This window comes from Dunckerocampus dactyliophorus, chromosome 9 (genome assembly GCF_027744805.1).
Source record: "Dunckerocampus dactyliophorus isolate RoL2022-P2 chromosome 9, RoL_Ddac_1.1, whole genome shotgun sequence".
Lineage (NCBI taxonomy): Eukaryota > Metazoa > Chordata > Actinopteri > Syngnathiformes > Syngnathidae > Dunckerocampus > Dunckerocampus dactyliophorus.
In genome coordinates this window covers 9201688-9228656 of record NC_072827.1, presented here as the reverse complement: position 1 = coordinate 9228656, position 26969 = coordinate 9201688, and the positions used below count along the sequence as shown (strand labels likewise).

The 26969-nt window shown below is 39.0% G+C and overlaps 3 protein-coding genes across 12 annotated transcripts in view; 2 read left to right on the top strand and 1 right to left on the bottom strand.

The window, feature by feature from the left end:
• The window catches only part of osbpl6 (oxysterol binding protein-like 6), a 58069-nt gene extending 49403 nt beyond the window's left edge, over positions 1–8666 (bottom strand). For 4 of the 7 annotated variants that reach the window (XM_054787556.1, XM_054787558.1, XM_054787557.1 and 1 more), the window contains exon 1: positions 8382–8665. The gene's annotated coding sequence lies outside the window, so the exon portion shown is untranslated. Of the gene's footprint in view, positions 1–8381 lie in introns of all 7 variants that reach the window. The other 3 variants (XM_054787563.1, XM_054787561.1, XM_054787562.1) reach the window with 1 other exon arrangement.
• Positions 8667–14381: 5715 nt separating this feature from the next.
• Positions 14382–16074, top strand: LOC129187828 (cytochrome c-b). 2 transcript variants are annotated; one of them, XM_054787566.1, is made up of 4 exons: positions 14483–14606; positions 14709–14887; positions 15211–15389; positions 15465–16074. In XM_054787566.1, exons 3-4 carry the CDS (start codon positions 15218–15220, stop codon positions 15608–15610), a joined length of 318 nt encoding a protein of 105 aa, XP_054643541.1. In that variant the 5' UTR covers positions 14483–14606; positions 14709–14887; positions 15211–15217; the 3' UTR covers positions 15611–16074. The 2 variants fall into 2 exon arrangements, with proteins under 2 accessions (XP_054643540.1, XP_054643541.1); XM_054787565.1 differs by lacking the exons at positions 14483–14606; positions 14709–14887 and adding an exon at positions 14382–14476 and having other exon boundaries at positions 15465–16073.
• A 2078-nt stretch (positions 16075–18152) lies between these two features.
• Positions 18153–26969, top strand: part of pde11a (phosphodiesterase 11a) — a 96597-nt gene continuing 87780 nt past the window's right edge. For all 3 annotated transcript variants that reach the window (XM_054787554.1, XM_054787553.1, XM_054787555.1), the window contains exons 1-2: positions 18153–19199; positions 21792–21950. In XM_054787554.1, coding sequence (XP_054643529.1) covers positions 18399–19199; positions 21792–21950 — 960 coding nt within the window. In that variant the 5' untranslated portion in view covers positions 18153–18398. The remainder of the gene's footprint in view (positions 19200–21791; positions 21951–26969) is intronic.

The window sequence follows — 26969 nt, the reverse complement described above, 5'->3', positions numbered from 1 at the left end:
GCTTGCATTCATGCTCCGTAACAGAGAAGTTTCCAAGATTTTTCACCGCCGTTTCGACATGTTTAGTAGTGTTTGTGCGGCCCCTATTGTAAGCAAACAGTGAGTGGGACTTCCCGTGCAAGTCTACACTATGACGCAGCTGTCCGAGCACAGTGAGAGGGAACTACCGCTGTAGCTACGGAGCCGAATATCCAACGTCCAACGTGAAACTAACTTCACCACGGTACACCACAGACATGTCTGCATGTTGCGTTTTCTTCTTCTTGCGGGTGGTGCGAGTCGAATGGCAACCAGCTTTGAGGCGCATTACTGCACCTACCATGTTGGAGTGTGGCCCAGAGTTACGAACGTGATACAGTAACTGGATCGGCTCGATCTCGTGACGGAAGTCGATATTATCCGATCTTCACAAATACAGCGGATCGACAGCCGATCCCGATCCTGAAGACTGAGTCGGGACATCCCTATTGTGAACAATAAACCGATGTGACTGGATATCCGGTTGACAAGCGAAAGATGCAGATGCATCGGTAGCAGCCTCCTAGATTGATACGAATCAGCCATAAATTCTTAGATTAATCGATTGTAGAGACATGCACCGGGTATCACAAGACAAGCAACTGGCATTGAGTCTCTTAAACCAGTCGTCCCCAACATTTTTTGACCCACGGACCGGCTTGTGTTCCCACAAAATTCCAGCGGACCAGAGGGGGGGTTCGCACATTATAGCGACCTAATTTACCTTATTTATTATCTATTGTGTAAAACTAAGACATGAATAACATCAAATAAAAGAAATTAAAACAAAATGAATGCCGACCCACCATCCACCAGTTCAAGCCTGGAGTTTTTCCAGAGAGATTATTACATCGCTGTTTGACGGGTGTGGTAAAAGGCAGTGTTCTAGCATGAATTAACTTGAAACAAATGTGCACATTAGCGCTCAATAAGTCATCAAAACTTACCTTTATGCATTCCCACATAGTATCAGCATTTGACACCAAATATGAGGTGAAAGAAAAATGGTAAAAATACACGCGTCAAGTGAGGCTGATATAACAGAGAGGATCCAGCCACTTTGCAAAGTCATTTTTTCTTCCTGTGCGGCCCGGTACCAAATGACTGAGGGGTTGGGGACCACTGTCTCAAACAACGCGGGAGCCTGGGCTGCCGACAAAACGAGCATGCTCCATCACTTAGCATGACTGAAGATGAGAAAGGATCTAAACAGCATTAGTAGTGCTAGCATTAGCAGCGTGTTAGCTAGTCACCGGGAAAGATTTTCAACACATCATCAAAATATACGTACATTATAGCAATCTAATTTATGTTATTTATTATGTATTGTGTAAAACTAAGATGGGAACAACTTCAAATTAAAAGCAATAAATGTATGCAGAGCCACCATCTACCAGTATGAGCCTTGTTTTTCAGAGAGGTGCACTGCACAAATACGCACATTAACACTCAATAAGGTAATCAAATCTTAACTTTACGCGTTTCCACACAGTATCAGCATTTGGGACCAAATATGAGGTGAAAGAAAAACGGGAAAAATACAGTATAGTAGTCTGGAGGACCGTCAAACAAAGGGACAAGTCGCAACAACAACAACTTAAACACGCAAAAACTGTTTTTTGAACAAAATAATGGCCCATATTTCCAAAATTGATAACCAATTCCATAAAATTTCATGTAGTTATTTACAAATGATTTTATGTTTTATTTTATTAGGTGTTTTTTTAATCATTGCTCCTGAACATTTCCCGCAGCCCAGTGGTTGGGGAGCCCTGCCTTACAGCATACTTGGGGATATGATGTGCTCTTTTACACATTTGAAAATACTATAAGAATTCCACTTGAATAGAACTGGCTTCTTTATTTTATAATGTAAGATTAATGTCTCCATCAACAAACGTAACCGTTGAATCATATAGAATTGAATATTATGGAATTAAATCGAATCGTATCGTTTCTACAAGATTAAAACGTGACAAGTTTTCTCATTCAGAAAAAAAATGTCTTGTGGGCACTAGGCCTGGGACAATAATAAATTAATTAATCACACAATAAATTAAAATGAACTTGATAATTTTGCCAGTCTCAATATTGCCATGTGTATGTGTGTCTGTTTTCTTAGTTTCCTGCCTCCAAATGGGCAGAAAAAGGGTTTACTGTGTGCATTGGTTTCAGCATCTTTGCACATTGGTTCCATAGAGCAACGGCATGAACGGCGTGAGCACTTTTGAGTGCAAATTAGTGTAACTTTGTAGATTGCAATATATTGTCATATATTTTTTGTATTTTTTCAATGTACTTTTCTTAAAAGTAATGTTAAAATCTCATGTTGTCTTGTTCTCGTGGACCCAATCTCGTATATCGTCTCGTCTCGTGAACTGAGTATCTCATGACACCCATAGTAATTGCTGCTACAAAAAGGTCAATATTGTCCTGTTACCATGCACATTTGTTTGAGGTGGTGCATGGTGCATGGTGCACAAGTGTCTCATGGAAGTGGAAGGGAGCCACCCCCCCCGTCTTATTTCCTCATAACCGTTGTCAGTTAGCAGTTATTTTCACCTCTGCAGTTATTTTGACCTCTACGCTCATGAAATGTTGAAATCAGCAAAAAAACAAAACAAAAAAAAACAGTCACTTTCCTTTTCTGTTGTGTTTGTGAACACATCCTGGATTTCTTAGCGTTGTCGGAAACGTTTCAGAGAAAAACATTTTTCATTGCCATCACTGGTGATGACTTTGCAAAAAATGACATGCAACCACTGACAACTCAACAACTATTATGCAAAACAAACAGACGTTCAAAGTTGCCTATAAAGTTACAATTTGAATGTAAATGACAAAAATCAGCCTATCTGGGTCATCCCAGAAAGGTCCTGGGCTTTGGAACCAGAAGCCAACGGTTCATGTCCTGCTGCAGACAAAATTACATTACGACTTAGAGATACTAGTCTCCTTCCTGACTACTTTTGAGGTGCCCTTGAGCAAGGAATTCAGCTCAGGAGTTCAATATTATGCAGCCCAATACTCTGATATCACTCCTTGCATGCATGAATGTGCGAGGGCTACTTCTCACAACACAAGCACACAGCAGCAGAGTGTAAATTAAATGAAAAATCATTTAATAAGTAATAGGGATGTACCGATCCGATCTTCAGGATCGGGATCGGCTGCTGATCCGCTGTATTTTGAAGATCGGATAATATCAGCTTCCGCCATGAGACATAACTTTAATACTTTGCTAACTTTATAACTTTCATAACTCTCGGCCACACTCCAATATGGTAGGTGTGGTAATGCGCCTCAAAGCCGGTTGACACTCGACTCCCGCCACTCGCAAGAACAAGAAAACGTAACACCACTATGCAGACATGTCCGCGGTGTACCATGGTGAAGTTAGTTTCAAGTTGGACATTGGATATTCGGCTCCATGGCTACAGCGATAGCTTCCCCTCACTGTGCCCAGACTGCTGTGTCATTGTGCAGGGAGCTCGCACACTGTGGTGGAGCTATGTGGTGGCCAATGGTGGCCGTGGCCACCCTTGGTCACTCTCGGGCTCCCCCAATGGCCACCTAGACACTTCAGGTATCAACTTATTGCCACCCCAATGTAAGTAATGGTCTTACCATGGCCACCAGAAAGATTTCTGGCTCCACCACTGCTCGCATGGGAAGTGCCACTCTAAGCACTGGTTGTTCAGACTAGTTCAGACTTCAATAAATTACTAATGCCCTGAAGAATCTATCTAAACATGCATCACAGGATTTCCGCTACATGTAATTGATCGTGGCGGCCCACCAATACAAAATAAAAGCCACAATTGACGGTTGAAAATGAATTTGAAAACAATGTTAAATAATATATTGTATGAATGTATACAGTATCCTGCAAATGCTATATAGATAGGCCTACATTATATAGCTTATTATTTATGCACATATTTACCACAATTAGTTTAAAAACAATTTAAAATATCCTAAAAATGTTTCACTTAAATTTGGGTTTGTATCAAATAATACAAAATGTTGTACTTTTGTACTAATAGTCACATAGTACTATTGGACTAAATAGGTCAGATAACAAAAAGAGGCTCACCATTTTAAACTCTCACTTAAGTGTTCTCAGCAACTTTGCCATTATATTAACAGTTTTGCAATGTTCTCGGTTCATGTTCTACTGGTTGTTGAAAAACATTAAATAAATAAGTTAATAAATAAATTAAGTCCCAAAAAATTGTTATTTGTCATAATAAACAAAAAATTGTAGACGCAGCAGCGGCACACAGCAGTGGCGGTCCCATGCAGCCCACCACCGCCGATTGGAAGCCCTACAGAGAGGGAGCAACTGAATTGCGGCACAGCAAAAAAATAAGTTATCTATCAGCTACATATCAGCTACATTTTCAACAATATTGATTAATCGGTGATATGTCATAATCGGCCCGATTAATTGGCCCGTCATTATATCAGTCGGGCTCTACTAGGCACCGTCAATAAATTACAGTTGTGCTGAAGAGTTTGTTAAAAGAAAGTAATATATTCTAAATCACACCACAAATCGATCTATAACAATGTCAAATTATTAGTCCTACCGTCAAAGTATTTGCACACCCATTTTGTCCAATTTTATATTTTATTAGCTGGATTTATATTGGATCTTTTATTGGATTAGGGACCTGACTGACAGAGGTCCCTAAAGCCAAACAATATTGTTGGTCATGCTGTGTAATAAAAAAGTAAATTCAGCAATACTTTGGCTGCATTATTTTTAATGATTTGAAGAGCTATTTTCATAACCATATTCTTTTCCACAAATTCATGTTTGTAACAAAACCTTATTATTAAAAAAATAAATAAAAAAAGAATCAGTACCGGATCGGATCCGATTGGCAAGACTATAACAAAAAAGTTAGATTGGCTTGGAAGCCAAATTATGTATCTAAGTAACTGTTTTCTGTAGTTACAGCTGTTGTCAGCTATCTTATGGAAAAATTGGCAAATATTCCTCGCTTCATGAATTGTTTCCACTTTGATGGGTTTAATTAGGGTGGAAAAAAATCAGCAGAGCAACAGCAATCTGCTCTCCAGAATAATCTTTGAACATGATAATGCCCTCAGGGTCTCGGTTGGAAAATATGCTATGACCTTAGTGGGGGGTGGTGAAAAGTCAACATTCTCCTTCAGAGAGGCAATGCAGCATCAGGATTAAAGCTCATCTTAATAAGAGCAGCATCACAAGATCCAAGCCAAATCCTGACAACAACAACAGCATGTAACACAAGGAAGTTGGACATTAACATGTCCAATAAGGGCAAAAACATCTTCCTGTTTACATTGCAACCACATGAAAACACCCACAGTATCACTAGAACAACATACTCTCAACAACAACCCACCTAAACCGAGCTCGCTTTCTTGTTGCATAATTCAAGTGTGACCAAACAAGCACACTTATTTACACTTATTAACAATACAGGGTCTGCCAGGACAAATGCATTTACGACTAGCAAATTATGCACATGGATCCAAGAAGAAGCTGGACAGTAGATGTTAGGTGACATCAGGAGGCAGCGAGGGGGAGTCACGTCTCGCTCAAGTAAAGCCCATCTTTTTCCTAACAACAGTAACTGGACAGAGCCAGTTTGTCCTGTACTGCATTCATTACATCATAGGTAGAGCTGTATTTCATCCTGCAAAGTTTTGGCTTGCTTTTATATTGGAGTACAGACGTTGAGTAAGAAATTTACTCCCTAATAGTCCCACAATTGAGGAAATGTAAATTGATGACACACCATCAGCACCAACTAGGGGTTTGTAGCTTCGGTACTGAGTCTGCTAAACACTCACGTAAAGGACAAGCGCCGCTACGGATGAGTCATAGTGGTGTCCTAAAAAACTGTCTGGTTATCCTTGTCATTTTATGGTGACTGATAAAGTCCATGTGTGTTAAGGTGAATGATTAGAGATGCTCGACATTGGCTTTCTTACCGATATACAATACAGTAATCCCTCGCCACTTGACACTTCAAATTTAGCAGCTTCACTCTATCACACTCATAATGCTGTTTCGTGGCTAAATACAGCTAATTATTAGTCAAAATATGCAAATTCAAGCTAATTTAGCCTATTTTTGCCTATTTTTGCCTAAATTCAAGCATGAAAATGGCTAAATGAAGTAAAATATAAATATAAGGCATTCAGGAGACGCATTCAAAGATGTTGTGATATGTAGTATTCTATGCTGGTTGCTAGGTGTCAGTAATGTTACTGTAATATTTGGTGAGACACACAAGCATTAGACTTGATTGCTGGAACAACAGGCTTTTATTGCAGGATTGAATGATCTCACAACAGGCACAATCCGCCACGCCAAACTAAAACTCAACTCTGAACCCCCGATGTCACTTCCTGTTCACCCTCCACTCAGCTCCCCTAGCACCAGAATACATTTACAGTAACACACGTGAGCACAAGTCTTATGTCTTATTTTCTCTTTTTATGTCTACTATATTGGGTAAAGGTGACTATTTACAGGGCTCTAAAAATGTAAAAAATTTTATTTAGAAGGTTATAAACAGTTTTTCTATGCATTAACTCCGAAAATATACCATTTATAAATAAGGAATCCTACTTTTGGGTCTGGAACCAATTTACCGCAATAAATGAGGGACTAGTATATCCTGATATTGTCTAGCGCTTCATTACCAATACCGATATAGGCGGTGGCTCTTTCCTCAAACCAATGTGGTGTATTGAACACATTAGGCTTCCTCTACTGCAGTGGCTGCAGGACCCACTATCACCCCTCAATGACAAGTGGTGACCCAAATTGCAGGAAATTTCAAATCAAACTTCTCAGATCTCTTATATTTTAAGGGACTGTTTTCAACACAACGTGAGCTGCAGCACTGAAAAGCTGTCTTTTTAGGGCACGCTCTTCTCCAGCAGTTATCTGCAGCTGTGTGTCGGACGGACAGCACGTTGAGTCTCCACTCTATGTCCTTCCTCTTCCACTCAAGCTTGACAAAGACTCCCAGAAACTTTGCTTGCACCTCGCGGCGGCATAGCAAGCGAATAGCACAGACAAGAACAAGAGGTGCATTCACAGACATTAGGTCATTACATAATTTTTTTTTAAATGTTTTTTTTAAAGACCCGCGACCAACTTTTGAGTCCCAACCAGTTAAGAACCACTGCTCTGCTGAATGCAAAAAAGCACTGTTTGCGCAAAATAAGACAAATACTGCAATATGCAATGTAAGTTATAGAAAAAGTACCAAAATACTGCATGTGACTTCAAGTGATTCTTCCTGAGTACTCTCCCCCCCCCCCCCCCCCCCCCCCCCCCCCCCCCCCCCCTTACATAACCAGCACTTTATGTCACGTTCTGCATTACAGGTTGGACTTTAGTTTTGGTTTTCCTTCAGTTTTGTTGTGCTCTGAAGTGGAGTCGTATTACATGCAAAAAGCAGTTTCCAACTGTGCTTCTCAAATAGTGGGATGGGCTCTCATGGCAGGGGCATGATGAGGTGGCCGGGGGGGGTGGGGGGTGGGGGGGGTGACGAAGTCTGAAATGTCTTCAAGGTTTTTTTTTACAATATCTATATTATTGGACATCCCTAATAATGATAAATCAGGTTTATATCGCACTTTTTAAAGCAAAGACACAGCTCAGTTATTACAGTTTGAATAAAAGGGAATTTTCCTCTATAGTGTCTTTTCAGCCATTTGGAGCTAATGTGCACTAGAAGGCACAGAGCCACCAGCAAGTAAGGGTAAAGAATGTTCCTAAAAAACTCAAAATATTTCCCACCGTTCTCTTTCCTCGTGTTCATTTGTGTGATTTGGAGCTATTTCAAACAACTGCAAAGTCACTGGCTGACCTTTACAGGAAAAACTGGCAGATATTGAGGAGCAATCCCACAACGTGACAGAAGTTGGATAACTTTCTTTACGGGCGAGCCGCCAATACCCCCAATAATATGAATTGAATATTAAGGCTGACGATCAAAAAGTTTAAAGGTCACACGAATAGTCTGGTTAGGAAATGCTCTGTAGTTTGGATTTAAAGAAAGGTGACAATATCGTGACGTTTAGGACTTGATGCTCCTCTGCTGCACTCGTTTTAAGAGATAGAAATGCACGTAGATTAAAGTATACTAAATGTGATGACATGACACACTTAGCAGAGGCTAGCGAAGTCACCTGTCTGTCTGGTCCACAGTGATGCAAATACAAAAGGATGCTAGGGTCTCCCCCGCCTGACAGGTTGGACGCCTCCATTCAAAGCTGCATCATATTGCACGGATCCTCTATTCGACTACTAAAGAGCGGTTGTGAGAAAGGAGAGCGTATTTCCTTACCACAGATGCGGTGGCGGTGTAATGACCATGTCTTTACAGTTCTTGGCGCAGGAAACAATTGAGCTGCTCTCCCCTCTGCCTGCTCAGCGATGACAGAGCTCTCACAGACGAGCCGTTTGGACGAAAGTGCAAATCCAGTACGTTAATTTTCCCCCGCAGACATGTTTTGTACGTAGGCCAGGACACGGAGGGAAGTCAAGAAAGTGCCGTGTTTGCCCGTTTCCTCCAACGCGTGTTGTGATGCTCGGCTCCGCTCAGCCGCACTCTGCTAGCTCCTCCCTGCTGCAGCCTTGGCTTTGGGCGGGAAGAAAGCAGCGGAATGGAACACATCATGGCGGGCACCTGCTGTTCCCAAAACATGGCAATGGAGTCATTCGAGGCATACTGTAAACTGCACAATAGATCATGAGTGTCCAAAATTTATCATACAGAAAAATGTAAGGATGTGGGAGGCACCTTGATTTATTTTGTACATTAAAGTGCTCATGACACAAAAAAGTTTGAAAAAACAGTAACTAAATTGTCATAAAGTACGGTACTCACTTAAAACATTTTTATCATACTGCTGTCATCGATTAAAAAACACCCGGATCCAGCTTGGTTGTGACGTCACTGGCAGACTAAGTTCTGGGAACCAGATTCAAACACATGCAGCCAGCAAAGTCAAGGAATATAGTTATAACATTCTGTGATCTTGTATTGTGATAACTATCATATAACACACACATAAAAATAGCAGTAAATGAAAGACTAGTTAGCCCTGGAATGAAACTCCATAGTATTATTCTAAGATTCATAGAATAAATCTAGTAAAGAAAAAAAAGTATTTACTTACTGAAACTGACAGATCGACTGCAAAATAGGCTAGAAAAACAAGTGACTGCAAGCAATTCAGGTGGAGAATGCTTACGGGTGACACCCGTAACCAGATGCAAACAAGTCATGAACGCACGCAAAGAATATTCACAAGAATAATAACATTCACTAATATTGTGTTGTGAGGCATATGATATGTTTTACTGACAGTAATAGCTACCACGCCTAGCTAGCAGGTCAATTAGGAATTAGCACTGCATTAGCCTTCAGCACTAGGCTGGTTACTATGGAACATACTAGCAGGAGAAATATGAATTGACATACTGACATCTTGGCACGCTTTTGCACGGTCCATCGTCTTGCGGGTTTTTAACTTCTTATTTCCATCTGCAGGGCGGGAACATTTGTCCAACAGAGTTTGTTGATCTGACGAGGCGAATGGTGTCTTTTAGAAATGTCCTCCTCAAGTGTTCCAGGAAAAGCCTTAAACACAACGAGCGGGCATAATATAAAAAAAATGTATGACAAACAACAGCAATTCATTCAGAACTGGACCAGAAGAGTTGAGAAAGCATTGGAGTGAAGCAGGACCGTCTGACGTAGACATCACTAGCTCCGCCTCCTCCAGAACGGTACAACTGCCTTTTTTTTTTTTTAATTGTAAATACATTAATATTCGAATACGCATTTAACACAGAAAATATCCCTTTCAATGTTTTCACAGCGTAAATAACTACATTAACATGTGTTTTGGCGTCATGAGCACATTAAAGATGAGAAAACGCCAATTTAGCTAGGTCAGTATATGCTAAGCAATCTGTGCAAAACATCTTAGCTTTGAGTTACAGACAAAGCAAATTAGTGTAATATCTAATATTATGTACAGTAGTTAGCATTCTAACAATAGTCAAGTTACACATTATAATGTCGATTCCTATGAGTTCTGCTACAGAACAAGCATCCAAAGTGCAGCCTGGAGGCCATATCCAGCCCACAGACTGTTTTTTATTGTCCCCGGCACATTGTATAAATCACCTTAACCCATTATTACTGAGATGTATTTTTACATATTACACTAATTTGCTTTGTCACCTGTAATAAAAAGCTAAAAAGTTGATGTTCACGTAGCTTAGCATATTGGCCTACAGTGGATTGGTTTTAGCATCTTTAATGTACAAACGGAATGAGAGTCAAGGGCGCTAGGTGTCGAGCTGAAAGCCCTGACTGCCAGCTCGATGCCCAACGTGGGTCTTAAAGGAAAACTGCACTTTCTTTGGAATTTTGCCCATCATCCATAATTCATATGTGAGACATAAACACAATGCATGTAATGGGGACACACCTATTCCAACTACAAAGCCTGCTATCAAAAAACCTTCAAAAACCGACAAAAACGTTTTATCATTTTCTATCCATGCTGTAACCATGTAGTAACAAGCACGTTCATGATAACATGTAATACTTAAGGTATTTTTGCCTTACTTTAGTCCTTTTAAGCATTACCGGAACTTCCTTCCTGGGCGCATTGATTTCACATAGCAACATAGAAAGGAAAACCTAGCCTTAACATATTCAAATTCAAAAACAAAAACATAGCAGCAGTGGTGTAGTAGTGTTACTGCTTGGTAGTGGCCTGAGGTGCTGTGAGTGAGCGTGTGCTGAAGCTGGTCGCTAGCCGTTCTGTAGCTAGTCGGGTGGTGTGGCGAGGTGTAAAAAAGTAATTATTTGGCATTAACGCCTATAATAACAATGTCACTGCAGCTTGGTAAATATGCAGGTCACATTACGTAAATGGGCGTTGTTGGCGGTTTTTGGAGTTTTTTTCAAAAGGCTTTATAGGCAGAATAGTTGCATCCCATTAATTGCAATCGTAGCTGCCTCTTTTTAGCTGTTTTTATATCTTAGAAAAATACTTGTGTGTTCATGTCTCACACAAAGATTGTGGATGCGCAAAATTCCAAAAAAGTGCAGTTTTTCTTTCAGGTTCATGGGGTGAGGTTTACTATCAACGGACAATCGCACAGCTGCACTTGCTGGCATCCGTCACACATAGCTTATCGTAACTGCAAATTGTTGATCTGTGAGCAACAGCGAAGATTCAAGATTCAAGATTCAAGAGTTTTATTGTGATAGGCACAGTAAAACAGGTAGTTCTGCTATGCAATGAAATTCTTGTTCTGTTCATTCTCCCCAAAAAAGAAAGAAAAACACAAGGAAAACACAAGAAAATGAATAAGAACATCAGAAACCACACCTGTACTGTACTGTTACTGTAGTTTATTCGGGCCGAACAAAAATGTATGCAGTTTAATTTGTAATTGTAAAAAATATAGACGTGTTTGTACAGTCTGTTGTTTTAAACCATTATTGGTAACATGCTAGTCAGCCATGTTGTTCCTACAGTATATGTTGTAATTGAAAAAAATGTAATTTGGAGTAAGTTGAAGTTACACTTACTTTTACATGGATTAATGAGCAATCTGGCTTCAGCATCAATGTTGTATGAATGGAAGCTCTATGACTTGTTTACAAGGTACTGGGTAAAAATGACATTGTATCATGACATTGACATTGTACACGCCAATCTCCTGTGCTGACATGAGTTTGCCACCTGTTTTGAGTCTGGTGTTGTTTAATGAGGGTAGAATGGTAAAAGAAAGGTACATGCGTCATTGTAGCTCCATTACATCCACAAGCAACCACAGCAAATGTGATGCAGTAAAACAAGGCCATCACTGCAAGGTTGATGAAAGAAAACTCCTGAGACACACTCAGCATGTGTGTTGAATGTCAACACTAAATGAGAGAAGCCATCGGCCTACTTAGTCACGATAATGTGCAAATGGTCAAAGTGACCTTGAGTGACCGTGAAGGTTAGCATCCAGGCACACATGAAGAGCTTTCTTAGAAGGTCATTATGATTTACTGGTACCTTGAGAGCCAGTCTAACTGATGAGGGTTAACCATAAAAGTCTGTCCAGTTCAAAAATGGCTGTCACATTCCCACATTCTAGCTGTTAGCTCCTCCCAGGTTTTTAAATCATATACAGGTCATACCTCACCAGGAAACTCAGCCTGATAGTTTGCCATATGAAAAAACAACAACTAAATTCTCTCCGCTTCTGCCGAAACAGCGTTTCCGGTCTGCTTGGCAACACTCGGACAACATCAGCTTAATACAGCTGTTTTATTGGCACGTTCTAAAAAATGACAGCAAAAAAGGATAAGTCAGCAATCACTTTACAAGTATAGGGTCAAATATGAACAGAAAAAGTTGTAATGTAACAAAAAAAATCATTATTTTACAGGAATAATGTAATGTAGTATTATGAGGAACAATAACGTAGCATAAAGTTGAAAAAAAACAAGTCATAATATCATGAAAAACAAACAAAACAACAAATAAAGATGTATTTTTTGGGAAATTAGGCTGCTGAATAGGTTATAATGTTATGACAATAAAGTTAAAATATTATGGGAATAAAGTCATCATTACAAGAGGAAAATGTACAAGAAGAAAGTTGAAAAAATAGTTTAAAAAAAACAACAGCAGAAATGGAAAACAAACTGCTGTAATTTTACAAGAATAAAAGCTGTAAAGTCATGTTCTAAAAAGGTCACAATTTTACAAGAATCGACTCGCAATATTAGGAAGAAAAATGATTCAATTTTAGTAGCATCAAGTTGAAATATCAATATTATTGAAATATAGAAAAAATAAGTTATTTCCTAAAAGTCGTAACACTATGAGAAACAAAACTAAATAAAGTTGTATTTTTTTTTTAGGAAATTAAGATCGGGGAAAAAGGTTTAATGTTATGGGAATAAAGTAAAAATATCATTGGGATAAATGCATAATATTACGAAAAGAAACTTTACAAAGATTATTTTAGAAGAAAGTTTCAATATTTAGAAAATAATAAAAAAAAACAGCGAAAATGGGTTGGGGGGGAGCAAAACCTGAAATTCATACCAATAATGGGTTTTTTCATCTACCTGTATATCACAATGCAGAGATGCAGTTTTTTCTTGAAATACAGTGGTGTGAAAAGGTGTCTGCTCCCTTCCTGATTTCTTATGTTTTTGCATGTTTGTCACACTTAAATGTTTCAGATCATCAAGCAAATTGAAATATTAGTCAATGACAACACAACTGAACACAAAATGCAGCTTTTAAATGAAACTTTTTATTATTAAGGGAGAAAAAAAATCCCCCTGTTAAGACATAACTTAAGTAAGATGAATTGAGCTCTATCAGTCTGAATCAGCAGTTTGTACTCTTTATCTTTACGCTTTTTTCATTTTCATCGGCTTTTTTGCAACTTATATTTATTGCTATTCTGTTCATTCATTACTGCCAATATGCTCACGCACACGCAGGTACAAGTAACCCATTTATAATACAAAGATAATTGTTTGAAAGGGGTTGCCAAAGGGATTGTGAGGCATTGCCAATACAACCGAAAGTTAAACCAAAAAGCACAACCAACACATGTTTATAGAATGAAACTAAAACCGGCCACTTCCAACATGGGGCAACCAGCAGGTGCCCAAAAAACAACAATCATCCATCTGTTGAGGGAGCATGAGGGGAACACTGAGGGAAACAACAATGTAACCACCACGCAACGTTCAAAAAACGTTACAAAACCCTTCCACTACAACCAAAGGGTCAACCAACAGTCAAACCAAACCAAAAAAACGTTTCTACTACAAAAATGCCTAGTTTTCATAACGTTCTGGGAACCAAAAAAGGATAGCTGGGTAATTACCGCCGTTATTTTAAAGTAATTCTAATTTATTGAGATGCACCTGTATTTACGAAAAAAACTAAAATGATTGATGCTCTGTCACAGTTGAATAAAAATGAGTATCAACTGAAATGTGTAAATATTAACTTACACTCCATTTAGGCTGTTTGACAAAATCATTTCAGATCATAGTGTTTGTAAATGGAGTTTTCTTAATAACAGAAGTTTAAATTATGGGGCACTTTTGGTGTTTTTATGTTTTGCAAGCTAGAAACTAGGCTAGACACCATGAAAACAAGAAATTCCAGCTCTCGGTATGGTTGTGAAAGGTGTTTTGCAGGTTGCCCTATATGGTAATCGCGTTCCTTCAACCTCTGTCAGAAGGACTATGATGACGTTTTGGTCAGCTGACTGATGACGTGTCCACAGGAGTAACCTCAAGAGGAGGGGGAGCACACGTGTTAGTTACCGGCGTCCGACTGAGGAGATAAAACCGTCTGCAGTCTGTTAACTAGACACCGTTTAAGGGTAAGTGAAAGATCGTTGACATCTGCATCCTTTTAATTTAGTAAGTTGTAGACTTAACTCTTAGTTTAAGAACTAATTTAACTCTTGTAAGACTGAGCCATACCTGTCAACGTTTGCATCATAAAATACGGTAAATTTTCCGGAATGGAAATCGTGATCTTTTGCAATCTTTCGTGTGACAACAACGTGTATCAACCGTGTTATATCACTGGCGTGTTCTTTTATTTTGAAGGCTCGATTTCACCGTGAGACAGATATTGCCCGAGTGTTGCGAAGATGACCGGAAGCTGTGCTGTTTCGGCAGAAGCTAAGAGGACTCTTTTTTTTTTCATGAAAGTAAAATAACGGAAAAAATGACATCGGAGAAATAATGTAATGTCAGTTTCTCGGTGAAAACGGGAGGCTTGACAGGTATGAGCTGAGATACAGCCTTTTGTTTCATGTCGATTAACAAAGTCAAACGTTTATTTGAGCATCTCAATTATTCTTTGTTACATTGTCAAACTAGTATGCGATTGGTCCGTTTTCTATTCTGTAATGTGTTTTTTCATGTTCGTTACCAAAGCAGATTTTGTAACCGGTCAATGGCATAACTTGTAGACGAGCTCCCCTTAGTGGTAGGATATGCACATTTCCGTTAACGGATACCATGGATTATTTCACAGTAAAAGCACGTTTACAAATTGTAACGCTGAAAATGATAGAATTTAAAGCACTGTGTGTGCGTTTCACAGAGACAAAATGCCTGGAGACATCAACAAAGGGAAGAAGGCCTTTGTCCAGAAGTGTGCTCAGTGTCACACTGTGGAGGACGGAGGGAAACACAAGGTCGGCCCAAACCTGTGGGGGCTTTTTGGTCGCAAGACAGGCCAGGCAGGAGGCTACTCTTATACGGATGCAAACAAAAGCAAAGGTGAGAACTCTGCGTGCTGGTTCACGTCGAAATGTTATATTTGGTGGGTGCCAATGTTATTTTCTTAACTTCCAGGCATTATCTGGGATGAAGAAACACTGAATGTTTATTTGGAGAACCCCAAAAAATACATTCCTGGAACAAAGATGATCTTTGCTGGCATCAAGAAGAAGAACGAGCGTGCTGACCTCATAGAATATCTTAAATCTGCAACCTCTTAAAGAATGCCATCATGTTATCCACCAGGGAAAGCCATCACAGCTTTACCTCTTTTATGAGATGATCCACCTTGGTGGAGTAATTGATAATCCCTGGTTTTAACAGGTTCATTTTTTTAACATATTAAACCACATACTGTATTCATATTGTAACATTTATGAAAGCTGTGTCATGTGATAAGTTATCAAGAAATGTATTTTTTGGTACATAAACTCTCATTTGTCTGTCCTGTTTCTGCAACCCAAATCTTAAAATGTGAGTCAGGTTGTCAGGACTTTAGTCTTAAAGATCAAAAATAGCCAATTCATTCCTGTTGCATAGGTTCAAGACTTGTAGGTAGCGTGACTTCCATCACTGGACTTAAAGCTACTTGCTTATTGTACTTATGAACATCCCCAGAAATCAGGCATGTTTTAAATGCACATGTCTGTTGAATGTTTCAGTACTTTTTGCACAACTTGCTGTTTTATAAGAAGGAGCCAAATGGCAAAATTCACAAAATAGTGATCCGTGAATGGACCGATAAATGTTGTGGTTAAATTTTGTGTATGGCTATGTTTATTATTATTATTATTACTCCATGCATTTCCTCACTTTTTTGGGTGCCCTCGTTTGCATAAAACCCCCAAAGTCTGCAAGTAGTTCGGGCCTGGTGAAAAACCTGGCATTTTAAGGGTTTGGAACACAAACCCCAAAACTCATTCAATAAAGCCCCCTATATTAAAAAAAAAAAATTGTCGGACACCCAATGTAGCATTTGTCACCAAATTTGCTGGAGACATCAGTCATGGCAGGAAGCACAAAAAAGTCAACAACCCATGGGTACAGACAAACAGGAAGTTGGCCATATTGAAAACTGACATGCCATTTTCTGCATTTTTGGGTCCTGCCGAAACCACTCAATGAAGGTTTGAGAGATTTCCTCCGCCTCTTGGGCCCAAATTGTGCAATTTTGCAACAAGCTGCGTGGCTGAAAAAATTGCAGAAAATCATCCCCTTAAAATTGTAATTTTCTGCCATTTTTGGGGCCGGCCCGGAACGCTGATGAAGATTAGGGAGGTTTCTCCCACCTCCTGAACCCAAAAATTGCCAATGAAGCAACCTTAAGAAATAAAATTTTGCAATAGCCGCGGGGCTGAAAAAATTGCAGAAAATGGATCCCTTACAAACTGCCATTTTCCGCCATTTCAGGGTCCTGTCCGGACCCCTGATGAAGGTTTGGGAAGCTTCCTTCACCTCCTGGGTCCGAAAAGTGCCGTTCAAGCAACCCGAAAAAACGGCATTTCATGACAACCGTGCCTGAAAAAATTGCCAAAAATCGACCCCTCAGAAAAGTGCCATTTTCTGCTGTGTTTTGATGACCAAATAAGTCCAAATCTAAACAATGGATACAGTACTTTGATTCAACCTTTGAATCGAGGCACATGAAGAGTCTAGGCACTTTCTTAGATTCCTATGCTTAACTTCAGGGTGTCATCTTCTTCATATGCACCAATTATGATTAAGATCTGACCTCATGTCATCCGTAATCCGTAAAAGGTTGTACAAGAAGAATCCAGTTGCCTCGATCCAACCTTTTACAGATGACCATGTCCTGAATGACTGAAAATCTACACAGATGTAACTGCTAATAACTCTGCTTCACAAGGTCAGATCTTGATCATATTTGCTGTGTATGAAGAAGATGACACCCTGAAGATAAACATATGTCACTTCCTGAATCTGTCACAGTTCCACCCAGTAGCAACAGGAAATGACATGACCTGCGTGTTAGCTTCATCCTGAACATCACTGTCAACTGTCACATGGACATCTTCTGGAAAATAAGGACAATTATGGTTTTCCATCAGCTGGGGGTATTTTAAGTATTTTATTTATTCGGGTTTGTCCCAATGACAACAAAGATCTATTTTACAACCTGGCCAAGAAGACAGCAAAGACAGCAGAGTTACATTTAATACAAGCAAAACGGGTACAATTAACAACATTTAGGGAGTGTTGGTAGAATAGTAGTCAACATCTTAGCTCAAAATAGTAGAAGGACGTGCAGTTATACTATATGCACCATATTTACAGTATATATGCACCTCCTGTAGACGTTTCGTGATTGGTATATTGCTCCCTCTAGTGTTCAAAAAGCAACAGTGCACAAAGTTAGGCATAAAAATGGTGCCAACATTCTTCCGCTAATGAAACTGCCATTTGCCGTGTATAAAATGTAGATTTACATAGAACTCGTGTCGAGGTTGGTTGTAACTGCAGTCAGCGTCATGGAAATCTTCTCCTAAATGCATATTTAAAAAAATATTAGTCACATCAAGACCAAGTAGCAAACCTAACTATGACTGTTTTTATACTTTACAGCATTTTTGGGAAGAGAGTGAGACGCTGACAAGTCCACAGGCATGGGATGCTCATTGACCGAGCCTGCATGAGCTCCGTGTGACGAAGCCCACGTCAGTCCGCCCAGCCAACCACAGGCAACACAGTCATTAGCACACAAGAGGACACACACACCGCGGTGATGCTCGCTTGTGGATCTCTCTGATGTTCTACTCTGCTTGTTTCTTGTTGTCTGCCTCCTTCAGCCTGAGTACTGATGGACTTGGAGATGGTTGCAAAATGCTTGGGTGGGGGGGTGGGGTGAGGGGGACGTTAAAGAAGGGCATCCTAGAGATGTAGGGTGCGTCTGTGATTCTCTAACCTGGTGCTCCAGCCAAGCTTCATGGATGATCTTTCCCTACGCGACTTCGTGGTTTTGGTTCACCGAGGAGCATCTGCAGACCAGGTATGGCAATGCCGAATATGGTGTGTTTCTCTGACGTGGAAACTTTCCTGGACTCGCATCCCGAGTTGTTCGAGGACTACCTGAACAGAAAGGGCACGTATGGCATGGTGGAGAAGTGGCTCAAGACCCACCCGGCGACCAAGGGTCCGGCATGTCCGGCTGCCACGACCCCGGCCGAGCTGAGGGACGACAAGGGCGCCGCGCTGAGGGACAGCTGGGCGAGCAAATGTGACGGTCTGCAGCGTAGAGCCTCGCAGAAGGAGCTGCGCAAAACTTTCGCTCGCTCCAAAGCCGTCAACGTCAACAGAACCTACGACGAGCACGTCAACTCGCGGGCCCAGGAGCCACTGAGCAGCATGCGGCGGAGAGCCTTGCTGAGAAAGGCGAGCTCCCTGCCTCCGACCACCGCGCACATCCTGAGCGCCCTGCTCGAGTCCCGAGTCAACATCCCCCAGTACCCGTCCACGGCCGTGGACTTCAAGTACTACCTCAAGGAGCACAACGAGAGGGAGTTCTTCCTGGAGCTCGTCAAAGACATCTCCAACGACCTGGACCTGACGAGCCTCAGCTACAAGATCCTGGTGTTTGTGTGCATCATGGTGGACGCGGACCGGTGCTCCCTGTTCCTGGTGGAGGGCACCGGCAACAAGAAGACACTCGTGTCCAAATTCTTTGACGTGCACGCGGGCACCACCGTGCTTCCCTCCATGAACTCGGATGAGGTTCAGGTGCCGTGGGGCAAAGGGATCATCGGTTACGTGGCAGAGCACGGAGAGACCGTCAACATCCCTGACGCCTACCAGGTGATCCTGATGATGATGATAATGATCATGTGATTTATTAGCGCTCAGGTTGTCATCCCATATGCCAGTGACAAAGTTATTGCATTTTAAATACTATTTACATACATCCTGAAGGCCTGCTAGGTCCATTAGACCAGAGGTTCTGAAATGGTCTCAACCTGGGACCCACATTTTCCAATGGTCATTAAGTCGCAACCCACCTTTATTTCAGTCATTTTTATTTGTATGTATTTTTTGTTATTATTTTTAACACTTTCTTGGTCATTTGATTTGTTATAGTTTTTTCATTTCTTTATTTTGTCATTTTTTTTATTAATTAATTTAATTTATTTTTAAAATACTTTTATGTCACATTGAAACATTAATACGCATAAGTACATGTCCAAAGTGCATTTTAAACATTTTAAAATATTATTAAGAATTATTATTATCAAAATGATAAAATAATGATAACTATTATTATTATTATTAATATTATAAAATATTTATTAAGACATTTTGTCAAGGAAATGAGGAAAAACATGATAACAAATTTAAATTAAAACAAACAAAAAATTAACATTGCACTAAATAAAAGACCACAAAATAAAATATTTCACTTATGCCAAAGAGGAAGATGACTAAAATACGCCTCAATTTTACCTCAAAATAATAACAAAACACAAGTCGGACATTGGTTGTACATTTTAAATGACATTTTTGCCCCGTTGTTTGCAATCCACCTCGAGTGGATCCACAACCCACTTTAGGGTCCCTACCCACTAGTTAAGAACCATTGCATTAAACTGTATTTCGGGTTAATCCGTCCCACTCTGATGGGTCTATATCCAATGAACTCATGCGAGTACATTGTTTGAACATGCTTTTTTCATATTAAAAATGTAGAAATTCCCAAATTATTTAACTCTGTCTTGTTTTTACAATACAAAAAGCTGATACATCAAAACAGGGGTGTCCAAACTTTTTCCAGTGTAGGCCACATAGTGAAAAATGAAAGGATGCAATTTTGCCACTTATTATATTTGATATTCTGTAAAGCAATACATGTTCATATACTAAGAAGTTTTCAAGAAAAAACTACATCTCTGCTTTGTGATATACTGTAGGTGAAAAAGCCAATTATTAGTATCAACTTTGCTCTTTGTTTTTTCCCCATTTGTGCTGTTTGTTATTTTTTTTTAATTTTCCAAACATTTAATCTTTCTTCTTAAATAATCTTGATAAATTTTCTTCTCATAATATTATGATTTTTTCTTATAATATTATGACTTTTGTCCCATAATAACTTTTTCCCCAGTCTAATATTCAAAAAATTACAACTTAATTTTTTTTGTTTGTTTCTCATACAACTTAAAAAAAAAAACATTCCTTTAATATTTCAACATTATTATACTGAAATAACTTTTTTGCATAATAATAAAGTAAAGTATTAAATAAAGTATTCTCGTAAAAGTGCAACTTTTTTCTGTTAGAATGCAACTCTTTTGTCTTAATATTTTTTATTATTGTCTTAAAATTACAGCTGTCTGCTGGGTTTTTTTGTTTTAATTTTCCAACTATTTTCCATGACTATTTTATATCACAACTTTCTTCTTGTAAATTTTCTTCTCGTAATTATGACTTTTTTCTCGTAACATTACAACTTTTTCTGCAACCTAATGTTCCAACAACTTTATTTGCTGTTTTGTTCATTTGTCATAATATTTAAAAAATAAATTTTTCTTTAATATTTCAACATTATGCTACTGAAATGACTTTTTTCCCTGTTATTTTTGTAAAATTACAACTTCTTATTAGATTACAACATTTTTCCCTTAATATTTCACTTCATACTTGTAAAAATATGCAGATTTTTTTTTTTAATTATATTTTTAGAATGTGCCGCAGGTCAGTAAAAAAATCAGCCACAAATGGTCCCCAGGTCACACTTTGGACACCCTTGCATTAATTAATTATTTTCTGTCATACGATGTAGGATTCCTTATTTATAAATGGAATATTTTCATAGTTAGAGCATAGAAAACCTGTTTACAACCTTCTAAATATGTTTTTTAACATTAGAGCCCTCTAGACAACACCCTATAGTCATCTTCACAGTCCTATTACCCAGTATAGTAGACATAAGAAGAAAAAATAAAACCAATTACACAGACTCTTGCTTGTGTGTGTTGCTGTAAATGTGTTCCAGTGCTAGGGGAGCTGAGTAGCAGGTGGACAAGAAGTAATGTTGGGGGTTCAGAATTGAGTTTTAGCTTCGCATGGATTACGGCCGAAACAGTAGGGATTATTGTGCATGTTGTGAGATCATTCAAAGCTGCAATAAAAGCCTGATGTTTTGTTGCGGTGATCAACATTACAGTCTCAACGTTACAGTAACATTACTGACACCTAATGACCAGTAGATCATCACAGTGTCTTTGAATAGGTCTTCTGAATGCCTTAGTGTATATCTGTATTTTAGTTGATTTTTATGCTTGAAAATGCTTAATTTAGGCAAAAAATACATAACATTTTCTTAAATACCTACTTTCATGCAAAAAACCCCAACCTTGATGTGTTTATCTTGTCCCGTCCTCGTCTGTGGGCTGGCAGGATCGGCGGTTCAGTGATGAAATTGACAAGTTGACGGGGTACAAGACCAAGTCTCTCCTGTGCATGCCCATTCGCAACAGCGATGGCGAGATTATCGGCGTGGCGCAGGCCATCAACAAGACTTCAAGCGTGGAACTCTTCACTGAAGACGACGAAAAGGTAACCTTGCGAGCAACAACATATCAATATTCAGAGTTCATTTTGCTTTGTTTGATTTTCTCCAAGACAAGTTACACTGTTTGTTAGTTGTCAAAGTCGATTACGTTTGTTTAAAGGTCAAGCTTAACACGCACCAAAACAACTTATCCAAATCTTTCCATTATTAGGCAAAAAAATGCAGTACTGTGTGAACGTCCACAATATGTTAACATATGATGTCATACTTCACATAACACATATAATTTGAATGCCACTAAGGCTTAGACTGCTTCCACAGAGGCTTTTTGCAAAAATAGAACCCTTAAAAACCAATTGCGTAGTGTGTTTGTTGCATTGTAGTTAGCAGGCTACTTCCTGGTTCATGAAGGATGACAGACAGATGACCCAGCATGCCTTGCGGGCACTTTGTAAATACTCTTTGAGTTTACGTTTTTGTATGTAACCTGCCACGTTCAGCCAGCCCTGTGCTGGGCTCAAACCAAGGACCCTACGGCATGAGAGTCCAGAGTGCTAAGCGTCGAGCTCAAAGTCTCGACTGTCAACTCGACGTTCAACACGGCTCTTAAAGTTCAGGGTTCAGGTTATTGTTTTAGTGGTAGTAGTTGATTTTGAATAAAGACCACTCATTCCTTGTGTGTGTGCTTTTATAGACAAAGTACCAACGAACCAAAGGCGAAACTAGTTAGTACAGTCAAGTCCACTGTTAGTTAATGTTGGATAGAGAGTACAAAAAAAGGCTATTTTGTTGTCGTTCTATTGGTTCTGTTAGTTTCTGTTGCTGATGGGAGGCTACACTGTTGGAGAAGATGAAACCAAGGTGCTTCTCACTCTAGAATTCAGCACAACTTTAGTGGAAAAGTACTGCAATTGGTAGAATATTTATAGGAGGCTCGATAAAGCATTGTGTTGTCCAGAAGGTCCGACTCAAACCAAAATGGACTCTAACCAAAGCAAATTTTCCCATAGAGAATCATGTAAATCCAATAACAAACGCTCCAGTTTCACTGCCTTTACAACTCATTTCTACATCTAAGTTCAATGAGTTTGCAATATTCTTTCATGACAAAGAACAAGGTAGAAAAAATGCTATCATTTCCACAACACAAAAATAACTATTCTGCAGCCAGCTAGACAGCTGGAGCTGACACATCTCACACCTGGCATTCAGAAAACATTTAAAGAGATCATCCGCAGTTTGGGTCCATCGACGTGGTGCCTTGGTGAGTTAGCCACTAGATTTCTAAAGTCTGTACTGAGCAATTTGCTACCACAACTCACTCATCTAGTTAACATCTTCAACTTCAGACTGGAACATTTCCAAAGGCCCTAAAAACTGCTGTCATTAAGACTCTTCTGATGAAGAGCAGTCTTGATGCCACAGTACTGAACAACTATCGGCCCATATCAAACCTGCCATTCTTGGGAAAAGTCTTACAAAAGGTTGTATACCAACAGCTTACTGACTTTCTCCTCTCTAACAATGTGTTTGATACTTTCTAATCAGGCTTTAGGCCCCACCACAGCACTGAGACAGCTCTGATCAAGGTGACAAATGATATCCGTCTGAACACAGATGCAGGCAATGTCTCACTTTTAGTTCTGCTGGAGCTGAGCGCTGCCTTTGACACAGTTGACCATGCGATCTTATTACAGAGGTTCGAAAACTGGGTGGGATTCTCAGGTACTGCTCTAAACTGGTTCAAGTGGAGGACAGTAAATACTTTGTAGGAATTGGTAACTGTGTCTCAGACCAAATTTCTATGACCTGTGGGGTCAATCCTGGGACCCCTATTGTTCAGTCTATACATGCTTCCTTTAGGCCAGCTAATACGCAGCTGCAATGTGTCCTACCACAACTATGCAGACGACACTCAGATCCACGTGTCACTGACGGCTGGTGAACATGGTCGCGCAGATTTACTTTGTATTGCATCAAACAAATCAGTATGTGGAACACTTCCTCCGGCTAAACTCAGACAAAACTGAAATCATTGTCTTTGGCACACAGAAACAAAGAAAAAGTGTTATTAGCCACCTTGAGACTCTTTCTCTAAAACCTAATCAGAGGTTAGAAATCTAGTGGTATGGACTCAGACCTGAACTTTAAAAGCCACATTAAATCAATAACATCATCAAAAAACATTGCCAAAATCAAGGGAACAATGTCTAAACCATATTTAGTGAGAGTACTCCATGCCTTTGTCTCCAGCAGGCTAGACTACTGCAACGGCCTTCTCACTGGGTTCTCTAAACTAGCAGTAAAACAGCTGCAGTACAGCCAGAATGCTGCTGCTCGAGTCCTGACTAGAACCTGGAAATATGACATATTAGTCCAGTTCTCAGGTCTCTGCACTGGCTTCCTGTTGCACAGAGAATAGACTTTAAAACAGCTCTGCTTGTGTACAAGTCTTTTCATTGTTTATGCACTAAATACATCTCTGACATGTTAGAGCCACATAAACCATCTCAAGCTCTGAGAAGCTCAGGGAGTGGTCTCCTGCGGCTGCCCAGAGTAAGGACTAAACACGGTGAGGCTGCGTTTCAGTTTTATGCTGCCAAATGTGGAACAGTCTTCCAGACGGTGTGCGACAATTCTCAACTTTGGGAATGTTCAAATCCAAGCTGAAAACACTTCTTTCTATTCAACTGTGCATTTGACAACTGAAAGTATTTTATCTGCATTCTTCATTTTTTAAAATCTTTTTTTTGTTTTATGGAATGATTTATGGAACTTTATGTAATGATTTTAGAATTATTTTATGTTTTTATGGATTTTACCCTTCTTTTCTGTAAAGCACTTTGAATGACCTTGCGTATGAATTGTGCTCTATAAATAAACTCACCTTGCCTTGCCAAATAATCCGTTCCATAAACTCAAAAATGTTAACACAAAACACATTTTATAGACAAATAATTATACTTTTAAATGCAGAAAATAATGCATAAATATTTACAAATGACATATGAATGGACCACTGAACATTTAACATCACTTTTACATTGGTTTTGTTGGGGAAAAAAACGCAAAACCATCACAAAATAACACAAAATAAACACATTATTCTGCTGCAACCACAATTTGCAACAATGTAAAAAATATATCAAAGTAATTATCAATAATCTAGAACCACTAAACATGTACCTTGCTGTTTTCATATAGAAAATGAACAAAGCGGCAGGATGCCTTACGTCTCGTGTGGTGTGTGCTGTATTTGATTGCGGATGCCGCAACTGTAAGTTGGAATGCTTATGTTTTGTTGTTGGAAGCAGCTGTGTATGCATTGTATGTGTGTGCGTCGCAGCTGATGACTGAGCCTCGCTGTCACATTTACATTTACATCACATGCAAGTATTGCAAGATTTCGTATTGGCCGCGTGATCCAAGATGGCAGCGTAAACAAATCGGACTGTATTTTGGACGGTAAAGAAGCGAGCCAAGTCAAAATTGTAGCAAAAATTTTGGTTGTTAACCAAAAAGCGCGCTAATCAGAGTGGATTTTAACCGAGGAACCACTGTATATGAAGGATTTAACCACATAAAATACATGTAAAAAATTTAAATCATAATTTTTTTTAAAAAGTGTCTTTTTGACATGCATTAAGGATGTTTTTGATTTTGTTTTATTTTGTTATTGTTTTTTTAGTATTATAATAAAAATGTATTAAACATTTAAACAAATAAAATAAGTGTAAAAAAAAACACAATTAGTGAAATTTTTGTTTAAAAAAGTGTCTTTGATTTTTAAAAATTATTTTATTTTATTATTTTTTAGTAATATAATATAAATATATGAAACATAAAAAAATTCTTAAAGTGTCTTTTTGCCATGCATTAAGGGTCTTTTTGATTTTTAAAATTATTTTATTTTGTCATTATTTTTTTGTAATATAATAAAAAAAAAAAAAAAAAAAATTTTAAAGTGCCTTTTTGACCTGCATTATTCTCAAGTTTTCACGGGTCACATACAACGATAAGGCAGGTCGAATCTGGCCCCTGGGCCTTGAATTTGATGCCTGTGCTCTACAACAATCACATCACTGTTGTTTTTTTATACATCATTTTAATGCACACAATTATTTGGTGCAAAACAAGTACATGAGTACTGATGCAAAGCTCAAAGGCTTCAGTAGAATTATTTGTGTCGACAGCGGTCTGCTTTTGTTGGTCCATGAATGCAGCAGTGCTGTTGTAATGGTATTTTTTATTTACTGTCAGTGTTGCAATTCTTTAAGTCATGCAGGTACAAATATTTGTTAGCCCTTTTATTTGCAAAGCGATGGAACACTCTAATTCTGGGGTGTATAAAATATAAAAGTGTGCGTGGATTTCAGCGCCAAACATTGCATACCCACAAACCTCAGAATTTATGTTCCGATCTATAAAAGCATGCGGCCTGCACTGTATTGTGTGCAGGAGAGCTCCAGCCTGGTGTCATCCAAGTACTCCTCCCACAATCATCTATAATTAGTCAGTGCTAAATAGCTCATGAATATGCTCATGCTTTTAATGAGCTTGTCTTGGCCTACGACATGTGCAGATGGTGAAATAGAGATGGTCATTACGTCAAGCACCGTGTAAAGGTCATTTTGGAGGGCTAAGTAGCAGCATATCTAATAAAAAAAAAAAAAAAAAAATCGGAATATCAATTTTTGACCAATCAAGTTAATAATGTCAGCTCCATTGTGAAAACTATGGCTGAAATATCCAGCCAGCCAATTTTCACTATTTGACTTTAATGAGATGCATGTATTCAAAGTAACATGAATACATGGGAAAGAAATTGTCAAATCATTGATTTTTCAGAGCAAAATAATAAAAAAAAATGAACTGATTAAAACAGATGACTCATTCTGACATGACCATAACCGGGGTCGAACCGGCGTTCCCTGCTTCAAAAGACAATTTGAGCAGGGGTGTCCAAAGTGTGGTCAGTGGCTGTTTTTTTATTAGTCCACGGCACATTCTAAAAATATAATTAACAAGAAAAAGAAAGAAAAATAAAAAATCAACTGCAAAAA